The sequence below is a fragment of the Chanodichthys erythropterus genome, chromosome 4 (assembly GCF_024489055.1).
Source record: "Chanodichthys erythropterus isolate Z2021 chromosome 4, ASM2448905v1, whole genome shotgun sequence".
NCBI classification, from domain to species: Eukaryota; Metazoa; Chordata; class Actinopteri; order Cypriniformes; family Xenocyprididae; genus Chanodichthys; species Chanodichthys erythropterus.
Window position 1 is genome coordinate 21,212,781 of NC_090224.1, and position 12,220 is coordinate 21,225,000.

The following is a 12,220-nucleotide window of genomic DNA, read 5'->3' on the forward strand; positions in this document are numbered from 1 at the left end:
AAATCCAGGTATTTGGTGGGATTCCCCTGATAAAATTTGCATTCCAGGGGCTAAATATCATGTTATTTGGGGTCGCTTCAACCCGCAGACATGAAAAACAAGCCTCGGCGACAGTGTAAAATAGCCCAGTTCCGCGGGAAAACAGGGGACTTGGCAACACTGGTGCTATGGAAGCTTGTTTTATACCACTAAATAAAAAATTTAAAAGATAATTGCTACTTTTTATCTCCCAATTCTGACTTTTTATCTCAAATTCGAGTTTACATATCGCAATTCTGACTACTTTTCTCAGAATTGTGAGATATACATTCAAAATTGCAAGAAATAAAGTTAGAATTGCGGAACATAAACTTGAAATTCTGACTTATTTTCTCAGAATTGCACATTTATATCACAATTCTGACTTTATAACTCACAATTGTGGGTTTATATCTTGCATTTCTGACTTTATAACGATTGCAACTTTATATCATGCAATTCCGACTTTATAACTCGCAATTGTGAGTTTCTTACAATTCTGACTTTATAACTCGCAATTGTGGGTTTATATATTGCATTTCGGACTTTATAACAATTGCAACTTTATATCATGCAATTCTGACTTTATAACTCGTTTATTCGCAATTGCGTTATAAAGTCTGAATTGTGACTTTATATGCAAGATGTAAACTCACAATTGCAAGAAAAAAAAGTCTGAATTGTGAGATAAAAAGTCAATTATCTTTCTTATTTTTTTATTTAATGGCAGAAACAAGCTTCCATAGTGTGCGCTATGTGAACATGATGGTTATTGTAGTTCTAGACTAAATGTGAACATCTCACTTGCACAAAAACAGATTCAGTGTTCCTCAAAATTAAGAAAAACAGTGATACACAAACATATATGCAAGCCTGCAATAATTAAATGTTAAATAACACAAATATACTTAATGTATTTAATCTCACTTTATTAACGTCTTTGTTGCTTACTTTTGATGATCCAATTTAACCATACGAATAAGCAAAAAATGACTTTAGATAAACATCACATTTGTAAATAATTTTTTGTTTTTACTGCTGAAGTTGGAGGGTTGAACTTTCTTCTCCTACATCCTATTCTTCTGCGATCCAGAATGGCAGCACAGCTGCACCCTCTACTGTACAGGCATGAATTTGCATTTCCTTCAGTCTGAGGCTTATTCATTTCACTTTTGGTGTGAAAGGGCCTTTACATTTGACAAAAATAGAAAAAGTAATGCGATGCATTACTTCCTATAAAAAGTAACTAAGTAATCTATTTAGTTACTTTTTTAGGAAGTAACACAAAATTTTAACACATTACTTTTAAAAGTAACTTTCGCCAACCCTGATGATGCTTGACTAATAGTGAAGTACTTAATAACCTTCTCCTCGATTCTTTTCAAGGTTAAACACTACAAGCAAACCCATTGTTTTTTTATGCACTGGTCAATTTAGAGTCTATTTTGCTTCCATAACATGTCTTCTTTCAGACTAATGGAAAGAATACATCCAAAATACACTTTTTACACTTTATTTGTGTCTGTATATTTCAATTGCAGTAGCCTACATATCTTTTCTCAAAATTTGCTTTGTCCTCCTACACCCGAGTCAGAAATCTCCACTTCAGCAGTTCTATTCTGGAGGTTTTTACAGAGGGGTTTGTTTATAAAATATTTGACTGATTTATATTATTCCTATTATTTTTTTTCTGGCTGTTGACAGTATATTCTGATTTATGGAGTGATAAAATAGGATATACAAAACCCCCTCTGTAAAAACCTTTAATGTCAAACTAATTGAAATAATAAACTGGCTTTTTCCAGTGTTTAGATTTTCGTTTTGGAAATATCTGAAAACGAGTGCATGTTTGTTTATATAATGCATAATTTGCATATTTAAAAAGAACATTTCATAAAACTTTTAAGACAAAACAACTGCCTTGATGTACTGTGATTAATCACCTGCAGTGTCTTTCCTTAAAGCATGCAGGAATGATAGCAAATGGGCAACGGACGCAAATTGGAATTAGAGCTCAAATGCAATTAGCTATTTTCATGCTGTTGCATTTTAAACACCGCAAATATATAGGGTAAAAAAAAAAAATAAAATAAAATAAAAGTCCAGATTCCAGATGACAAATGTGTTCAGCAGGGATATGCAAGCCAAGCCCATACTGATCAAACACTTATATCACACTGCTGCCCTCTTGTGTCAGATACTGGACCGTGAAAAACAACCAAAAGCACGTTCCCTTTAAAATCAACACCTCACACAGACAGCCACATCGATTATAATGGGAATGACATACTTTGTCGCATGTATTTAATATAAGCATGTTTAAAAATGTTTTTCATATTATCAGAGCTGATTTTGGGAGAAATTTCGTGGAAAACATGGATTTAAATGAGATTTTATTAAGGCCAATTCATATTGCACTGACAGATGCTGACCAACTTCGAGACCTAAGCGTTCTGCATGTGCAAATCTGACATTAAATACGAAAATTGACAAAACGGCTGAGTGCAAAATAATTTTAACGTTTATTTTAACATAGAAAGCCCAAAACAATTCATACAGTGAGCTACAAACATAAAAATACCATGGCTAAACGAAACCAAACAAACAAGCGGTGTCTGTTCTTCACTAGTGTCTGAGTGTTTCTCAGAGATAATCGTCCTCAGTCCAGGACGAGTCGTCATCGCTGGGAAAATGAACCAGCGATTCATTGGAGTCGGAGGAGTCCAAGAACACGGAGCTGTTGCTCTGAAAGAGTGCGTCACTGCTGCTGCTGCTGCTGCTGTCGTCGTTTATTACCACGACTGCTGGAGAGACGCTCGCTTTCTGACCTGAGAACAGAGATTAGATTTTGAGTTTCAGGTATGTCCGTTTGTAACTAGACTTGCAAGAGGACCTGGTCTTAACATTTTGAGCAACACAGCTGTTGGTTATATTGCTAATTTAAGACACTACAGGAAGTACGCTGCAGCTCCTCAACTGGGGAAGTACAGTGATTTCTATCAGTTAAATGTTTAAACCAATTCACCTGAGGAACTTCTCAAAGACTCAGATCAGACAGAAGACGCAGTGATGTCACGCACCTCTCACCTTTCCGCTCATTGATGAGCCCCAGACGTCTCTCTCTCATGTCGGCGCTCAGGTTCTCCACCATGCGGTCGATGCAGTTGTCCAGGACCAGAGAGCGCGTCTGAGACGTGATGGTCTGCCAGCACATGGGACATTTGTCCTTGCGTTTGCGCCACTCTCGGATGCAGTGCTGACAGAAGCTGTGGGCGCAGTTCAGCGTCACGGCCTGAGGGGGTCAAAGTTCAAGATGATCATTTCCTGCGTAGTGCAACGTTCACTTACCACACATTGAGCACAAAACAAGGAAATTAATTGAAAAAACTACATTTGTGGTCCTAGTCTATTTTTGTGGCTTAATTTTAGACAAATGCATCCTGAAATGGCATTAAAAAACAAAATCCGTGATTGGTCAATTTACATCATAATAAGTTGTGAGATAAACCAGGCATTATGCCGATATTTAAAATCTGACTATGTGAGATGTGCAAGACTGGAGTAATGAAGCTGAAAATTCAGCTTTGATCACAGGAATAAATTATATTTTAAAATAGATTCAAATAGAAAACAGTTATTTTAAATTGTAATAATATTTCTTGTTTTTACTGTATTTTTGATCAAATAAATGCAGCCTTGGTGAGCAGAAGAGACTTCTTTCAAACATATTACTAGTATTACATTAGTATTGCGTCCTTCTCATGAGTATTTAATAGTTTTTTACTTTTCAGTCTGAGTTAAATCTCTTTTTTGGCTCATTTTGCCTGTAAAAGAAAACTTGCCTAATAATTCTGCACACCTGAATATAAGGCATTTTTCATTTCCAGCCTTCATGAACAATTATATATCACTTATAAATGATTAAAAACAATATTAATAGTAGTTATTAAGATTGATGTGGATTGGAATTGGTAAAATGTGCTTGGAAAAAAAAAAAATGACCAGAAAATCAACTTTATATATATTTTTTTTTTTTCCGGATCAAATACAGAAAAGAAAAAATTAAAAGAAAAGTTAGAAAAGTTAATATTAAGTAATATTGTGACAAAAGTAATCTTTTGTAACAATATACACTACAGTTGAAAAGTTTGGGGTCAGTAATTTTCAGTAATTCATACTTTTATTCCGCAAGGATGTGTTAAATTGATAAAAAATGATAGTAAAGATTTACATTGTTTAGAAAAGATTTCCATTTTGAAAAATGCTGTTAACTTTTTATTCATCAATGAATCCTGAAAAATATTAAAATATTAATTAACATTGATTTCTGATGTGATCATGTGAAGACTGGAGTAATGATGCTGAAAATTCAGCTTTGATCAAATAAATAAATTATATTTTAAAGTACATTAAAATAAAAAAAAACATTTTAAATTGTAATAATATTTCACAATATTACTGTTTTTTATGTATTTTTGATCAAACAAATTCAGGCTCAAGACGAGACTTCTTTCAAAAACATTAAAACAAACAAAAAAAAAAAAAAAAAAAAAATATATATATATATATATATATATATATATTTTTTTTTTTTTTTAACCAAACTTTTGACCGGTACTGTATACACACACACACATATATTATATTTATATTACATTTATATATTATTTATTCACAAACTTTTATGTTAGATCCAATTTATCATGATTAATTGATTTGACAGCCCTAGTTCATTTATTTACATTTATGCATTTGTCAGACGCTTTTATTCAAAGCGACTCAAATTTATATTACATTTGTTGATGTTATGAACTACATTCTGATTTTGAGGAGAACTGACTTCATACATCAACAAAAACTGACCTTGAATCATTTAAAAATAACTGAAAGGGTGGCTCTGAAGAAAACATTGAGCAACATTTGTTTGCCGCTGCCACTCTTTTTGATATTTTGTATCTAATGCAATAAAATACAGACATTTTTAAGCTTTAGGGGCCTTCGTACACTTCCACTGGAGTTTTTCTACAAAACACTACGTCAACCTACACTTGTTGTTTTTGACACTAGTGAACTTTTATAGAAAAGAAAGTTTCGATCTTTCGATAAGTCAGTGTTCTTTCCCTGTCATTCCTACATCTGATCACATGATTCTTTACCTCAATGAAGAGCTCTGAACAAACGCTGCACTGCAGTTCACTCTCCAGCACTTCAGTCATCTGTGTGACCACTTCTTCTTTCTGAGCTTTGGCCTTCTCTTTCTCTTCCTGTGGGAGAAGGTTACAAATTATGGTTTTTTATTTACTTTTTAGGCATTATGTAAAAAAAAATCACTACACTTCCACAAAATCTGGTCACTGGTCACTCATTTTAGACTATGAAAAGGTTCGTTTGCATGACATCATCTTTCTGCAGCTTGAAAGAGTTTCTATTCACTTTCATTAACTGGGAAAAAACGGATGGGAAATTCATCAGAAATTGACCTTTTGGCAGAAAAATAACCGCTTTATTTTTTCATTTACTGCTTGTTTATCTGCATTTATTTTATTGTTCATGCCGAATAAAATCATACTGTGCTCGTTTTCATGCTCAACTTCCCATAATTACCTTTGTAACTTCCAGCTCCTTATCTTTGGCTTGAAGAGCTTCCTTGAATCCTTCCCGAGCGTGTTTGAGCTCCTCAATGACTTTCCGGTGCTGTTGAAGTAAAAGAAGACATTATAAAATACATGCATTTAAACAAATATTGATGATGTGCAGTTTTTTCCTCTTACCTCTTTTAATGCGTCCTCGAGTTGTTTTTTCAAGCCCACCTCATTCTGTTGTGCTTTTTCAGTCTTGGGAAAACAATATGATGCAAGAAATTAGCTGTAAATCAATGTTATTTTTATTGATGGATCATCTGAGAGGAAACAGGAAGCTGGAGAGAACTGGTTCAGAGAACATCATGAAATTCAAACCTTTTAGATCAACAAAAAAATATATTTAGATGAAGCAGAAGTTTTTGAGTCTTAGTCAATCAAGCAAAACTTCCAGCAGATCATTCAACTTTCATAAGAAAGACATTCCAGCTACAGCTTATGCTTTATTAATTCATCTAAATATGTGATGAAATGAAAAAGGATGATCATGGATGCCAAATGGGAAAGAGAAACATAAACAAAATATGTTCTGAATACAAAATGAGAAAATATGCTTATCCAAAACTCACTGTAATGATGCTCTAGATACAGCTCTGGAATTCACACACCAGGTTATTTATTTATACACTATTAAAGTATTTATTAATTATAATGATTAATTTTGTGTGTTTGTCATTTTTGTTATTTTTCATTTCTATTTAGATTTAATTTATTTTGATTTTAGAATTTTCAGTACAAACTTATATTTCAGTTAGCAACATTTTTAACTAAGTCAAGTTTTTAATTTAATATGCACATTTTAAACGGCTTTATTTCAAATAACATAAATCATCAGTACACTTTGGCTGCATCTGAAATCACATGCTTTCCTACTATTTAGTAGGTGAAACACAAAGCGAAAAGTACCTGGATGACCAACTACTTCCAGGGCAAGTTATGAGACACGCTTTACTTTCAGTTTGTTCCTTCACTGCAGTTCAAAGTGGGTGGGATTATAGACTGATCATTATATAGTTGCGCCCAGTGTTGCCAAGTCTGCAGTTTTCCCGTGGAATTGGGCTACTTTAACAGTGTTGCCGCGGGTTGAAGTGACTTCAATAATGTGATATTTATCCCCTGAAATGCTAGTTTTAGTTAGGGGAATCCCGCCCAAAAAAAACAAAAAAAAAAAAAACAGATTTTACCCAAGCGGCAACCTCCCCCAGTTTCTCGTGAAGCCAATACGGAAGTAACTTAAACTGCAATTCATCGACTGGCCGCTAGGGACAGGCTGAAAAGGGAGCAGAATCTCATTGACCATCATGTTAAAACAGCCAAGTTTAGAGCAGAAAAAAACATGTTTACAGTCTGGTTCATATTGTGGTTTTGGTCTATACTGCGAATTTTGCCCTTCATGACAACTCTGAGGGGGGTGAATTTTTTTATAACTCATCCGTTTAAATTATATTAAGCCTTAAAGTTCTGCATAATTAAGGGCGTGGTCACTTGAGTGACAGGTGGATTGGCGCTGCTGTCTGAGCCGTAATGTCAGCTAATTTCAGCCACTGAATTTGGCATCTCAGCCGTATTTGTGCTTTTTTTTCTGGATTATTTTATACAATATATGGCTTGCTGCATACTTGAGACAGATGTGCGTCTGTGTACATGTGCTCGCATGCTGAAGATATACACACGTTGTTGGATCGTCGTGGCATTGGCTAAAAGTTTTGTTCCTGAGATTTATTACAATGACAATACCAGGAGGATATACAACTCCGACAGCACTGCTTTGATATAACTAAAACTGCTGCACTATTTTGAAAAATTATACTTTGGACACGTGCTCATTAGTTTGAGAGAACATTTGAGAGTTATACAAGTGCCACGGATTGGATTCATCTCGCGATCTTTATTTCATTAAAGGTATGAAGTCCCAGTTGATTTTTTTGTGTTATTTGCACACCCCACACAAATTAATTAGCCTACTGGTGTTATAACGTTATCTTAAAAAACACCGTAGATTGACAGTAAACCTTTAGTACTTTCTAATGATATTGTTATCTTTATTAATATTTTAGATAGTAAGCTATCTAAGATAGATATGCTAGGCGGGCGTGGTTTCAGCAACAAGTCACATGGGCTCCAACTACGTACCGCCTCTTTGCCCATTTTCAGTTATCCAGGAGTGACGTGCGGTGATGCGAAGCTAAGATAGCCGCGGCCTCATTTGCGCGTCAAAACTGATGTTCAGAACTCTATGGGTGACATCACGGACACTACGTCCATATTTTTTTACAGTCTATGATTTTACCCCACAGGACGGGGGAGGGGGTTGTTGTTAATACCTGGCAACCCTTATTGCGCCACCTCTACTTTAAAATAAATCCAGTGTACTACATTTTTTACTACAGAGATTGTATGTTTTTTAAGTCATATTTCATGGAGTCTCAAAATAGCAGTTGAGTACACTTAGATGTTCTTCACCCTCATGTTGTTCCACACCCGTAAGACCTTCGTTCATCTTCAGAACACAAATTAAGATATTTTAGTTAAAATCCCATGGCTCAGTGAGGCCTGCATAGCCAGCAATGACATTTCCTCTCTCAAGATCCATTAATGTACTAAAAACATATTTAAATCAGTTCATGTGAGTACAGTGGTTCAATATTAATATTATAAAGTGACAAGAATATTTTTGGTGCGCCAAAAAAAATAAATAATGTTAAAACTTTGAAAAATTCAAAACACTGCTTCATTAAGCTTTGGAGCGTTATGAATGTTTTATGTTGAATCATAATTCGGATCGCGTGTCAAACCAGCTCCAAACCGCTGATTCGACACAAAAGATTCATAACGCTCCGAAGCAGTGTTTTGAATTTGGCCAAAAAAATAAGTTTTTTTGGTGCACAAAAAATATTCTCGTCGCTTTATAATATTAATATTGAACCACTGTACTCACATGAACTGATTTAAATATGTTTTTAGTACATTAATGGATCTTGAGAGAGGAAATGTCATTGCTGGTTATTTCATCAAAAATATCTTAATTTGTGTTTTGAAGATTAACGAAGGTCTTAAGGGTGTGGAACGACATGAGGGTGAGTAATTAATGACAGAATTTCCATTTTTGTGTGAACTAACCCTTTAACGCTTGCCATGCGTCAAATGTGGGTAAAAATCCATGTTGGCGAGTATATGAAACTGTGTCAGTTGGCCGGTAATATTTTTATAAATTGTTTGTGTAATAATACTTTTGTTTTTGCTATTTGTCAGCTGTTTTCAAAGAAATATAATGTTGTTTTTATTCTGTTTTTGCCATAACTGACACAAAAACACAATATGTGACTGTGCCGATAGCCTAGTGGGCAGCATACCGACACAGCGCGGTTGCAGTTTAGGCGTCCCGAGTTCGAGTCCCGGCTTGTGAACCGTTGCCAGTCCCTTCCCCCTCTCTCTCACAATTCGCTTCCTGTCAGCTATCTCAATAAAAAGCTAAAAAGTGCATCTAACAAACAAAAAAAAAAAAAATACGATATGCTCTAGTTGTGTCATGGCGACATCATGTGGTCAACATGTGAACGTGACGTCTGACTGCCTGGAAATCACTGAGATCTGAAGTGGGAGATTTAATCAGGGATATTCCCATGTCCAACCTTGTCTGGAATGCAGCATAACACCACTAGAAAAAACATCACTTCCTGTTGGCCGCTCACCTCTAGGCGCCGCTCCTCCTCGCAGAAGGATTTCTCCAAACTCTCAATGCGCTTGAGCGCCTGCTCCTTCTGCGACCTCAGCTGACCCCGCAACAGCTCCAGCTGCGTCTGCAGTTCCTGCATCTCCCGCTCTCTCTCCGGAGTCTGATGCCGCTGCCGCTCCAGCTCGGCTGCGCGCTTCTGCGTGTCGCCCACGCGGTCCTTCAGGACCATCAGGTTCTTGCTGTAACGGTGAACGGATGCCAGCTGCTGACTGCTTTCACTGCACGCGCTCGAGCTGCTTCCCGCTGTATCACCGCATCTGTCCTCCTCCAGAGGTTTACAGAAAAATTTCTCAGTTTCCCGGCGCTCCCCGGACGGGCAGGGCTGTGCCCGCGATTTATCCGGGCAGGAGCTGCGGTACAGCTTGGATTTGGACTGCTGTGCGGGACACGGCTCCGACTCGTCTCCATCAAACTTCCGCTTAGAGTTTTTCAGTTTTTGTCCTAAAGGAGCAGCACCAGATTCTTTGTCATGATTCCCAGACAAGAACGATTTCACGTCGGTGAAATTCTTCTGGACCAGGATGTAGTCGAACTCCACTGGGTTGCCGTCGAGAGGGACCCCGAGTCTCACAGAGTCACCCTGCTGGAGCAAAAAGGGATTTCCTGGCGGTATCCGTCTCCCGTTCACCCACACGCCATTCAGACTCTGGGTATAAACAAACAAAAGAAGTTAGACATATGTAAATAAAAAAAAACAACAACATACAAGCACATTTAGTTATTTTTTTCTGTTATTTTTGTATAATTTATGTACTATTTTATATTTAAAATTTTAGTATTTTTTTTAAATGTGCTTTTGTCATTTTAATTACTTTTTAATATTTCTATTTAGCCTTAATTATTTTTTAAATTTTATTTATTTTTCATTTATATAACACCAATGTTATTTTAGCATAATTTATGTACTATTAAAGTATTAATATGTTTTTTCAGTTTTCATTTTTTTAATGTGCTTTTGTAATTTTTGTTACTTTAATATTTCTACTTAGCCTTTATTTTTAAATTTTATTTTTTTCCATTTAGATAACACCAATGTTATTTTAGAATAATTTATGTATTACTATATTTGTTAATTTTTTCAAAATTTTAGTTAACTTTTTAAATGTGTTTTTGGCATTTTTATTACTTTTTAATATTTCTGTTTAACTTAATTATTTTTAAAAATGTTATTTGTTTTTCATTTAGATAACACCAGTGTTATTTCAGTATAATTTATGTACTTAATTTTTTTCAGCTTTCATTTTAATTTTAAAATTTTAGTAATTTTTTATGTGCTTTTGTCAATTTTATTACTACATAAATTATTAAATAATTTTATTAGCCAACTAACTTGTTTGTAACCAAGTTTCCAGCTTTAGTTTTAATTTTAGTCAGTTTTATTTATTTTATGCATTTCATATTTTTAGTTTTTATTTTATTTTTAGTCTAAGTTTTATTAATTTTGGCATATACTTGTTATTTTTATATGTTTTATTTTAATATTTCTATTTATTTTTTTCTGTTTTACATTTAGATGGCACTAGTGTCATTATAGTTTTATTTATATACTATTAGTATGTATTAATATTCTGAATTACCTTTTATTTTTATATTTTCAGTTCATTTTAATTTAAGTTTTAGTCATTTTACCATGTACTTTTGTCATTTTATATGCATCATATGAAGACTTTAGATGGAGAAGCCTTTAAGTGCCATCTAATATTTTCATCTTTTCTTCTAAAATTAGCATTTTTATCAAGCTTGTATGTTTAGGTTATTTTACTTTAATGGCAATGAAAAGGACCTATTAATTGCCATTAAAGTGAAATTACTTAATCTAAATATACGAGCTTGATAAAAAAAAATGCTAATTTTAGAAGAAAAGAAGAATTTCGGATGGCACTATGGCTGATATATATAGTATCATATATTTATAGGTTTTGTTTCAGAGCCCATAAACTGGATTATCAAACGCTGGAACAGACACTACACCTTATTGTCCGTCACCGTCCACCGTCCATCATCATTTAGCTTGAAGACACAGTGATTTCTGGATATCATCAGTGGACAGCTGACTGACAGAATCTGATGGGTCACATTCAGACCTCGACCAACAGAAACCTGATGAAAGAGACACAGAAGAGCAATAAGCATCATGAAATCATACTGAAGCCATTAACCTATGACAAACAACCTTGTTTCTCAACCTGTTAACAGTCACTGGCCCACTTGTTTTCATGCAAAGAGTTCAAAAGATAACATCCATTCAATGTTTGAGAAAAAAAAAAGGTCTGAAAATATTTTTAATAGAAAAAAAATACATCTATGATTGTGGCGGCGATCTATAACCCACATAAATGTTGTTTTTATGTTTATTAGAGGCTGAATTCATATTAAATTCTGCCAAACTTCCCATAGTACTTCTATATAGGATGTCTTCATAAATAGTATGAAAATATATGGTTCAGATCACTCAAACCATATAAGAAAATGTAGACGCCCTTATATGGTCAGTAATGGAGCTTGGGTGTCATCTAGTGAAAAAGTGTGGTACTGCGCCCAAACAAAATATTACTGTTTACTGAAAGCTCATTTTTTGATAAATCAACCTGAAATTTAGAACACAACTTGTTCAGATTTTTGGCTTTGATTCCCTTGCACTATTATAGTAAAACTTGTTTTGTAAAATTTCACTTCTACAATAATCTGCCAAATATCTTCTCTAAAACAAGACCTTATGTCTATATTCCAAAGTATTCTTGAATTACAACCATTTAAGTTTGGATAGTGCATTATCATGTCTAAAAAAATGTGGGGGTGACAGTTAACAGGTTAAATTGCCTTACAT

At 34.5% G+C, this 12,220-nt stretch overlaps 1 protein-coding gene across 2 annotated transcripts in view; it reads right to left on the reverse strand.

The window, feature by feature from the left end:
* Positions 1-2,430: 2,430 nt before the first annotated feature.
* Positions 2,431-12,220, reverse strand: part of rnf8 (ring finger protein 8, E3 ubiquitin protein ligase) — a 10,198-nt gene continuing 408 nt past the window's right edge. Inside the window, exons 2-8 of one of the 2 annotated variants that reach the window (XM_067383318.1) lie at positions 11,365-11,493; positions 9,350-10,039; positions 5,790-5,852; positions 5,623-5,712; positions 5,175-5,282; positions 3,099-3,310; positions 2,431-2,846 (exon numbers count right to left, since the gene is read on the reverse strand). In XM_067383318.1, coding sequence (XP_067239419.1) covers positions 2,777-2,846; positions 3,099-3,310; positions 5,175-5,282; positions 5,623-5,712; positions 5,790-5,852; positions 9,350-10,039; positions 11,365-11,493 — 1,362 coding nt within the window. In that variant the 3' untranslated portion in view covers positions 2,431-2,776. The remainder of the gene's footprint in view (positions 2,847-3,098; positions 3,311-5,174; positions 5,283-5,622; positions 5,713-5,789; positions 5,853-9,349; positions 10,040-11,364; positions 11,494-12,220) is intronic. The other variant, XM_067383317.1, reaches the window with a different exon arrangement.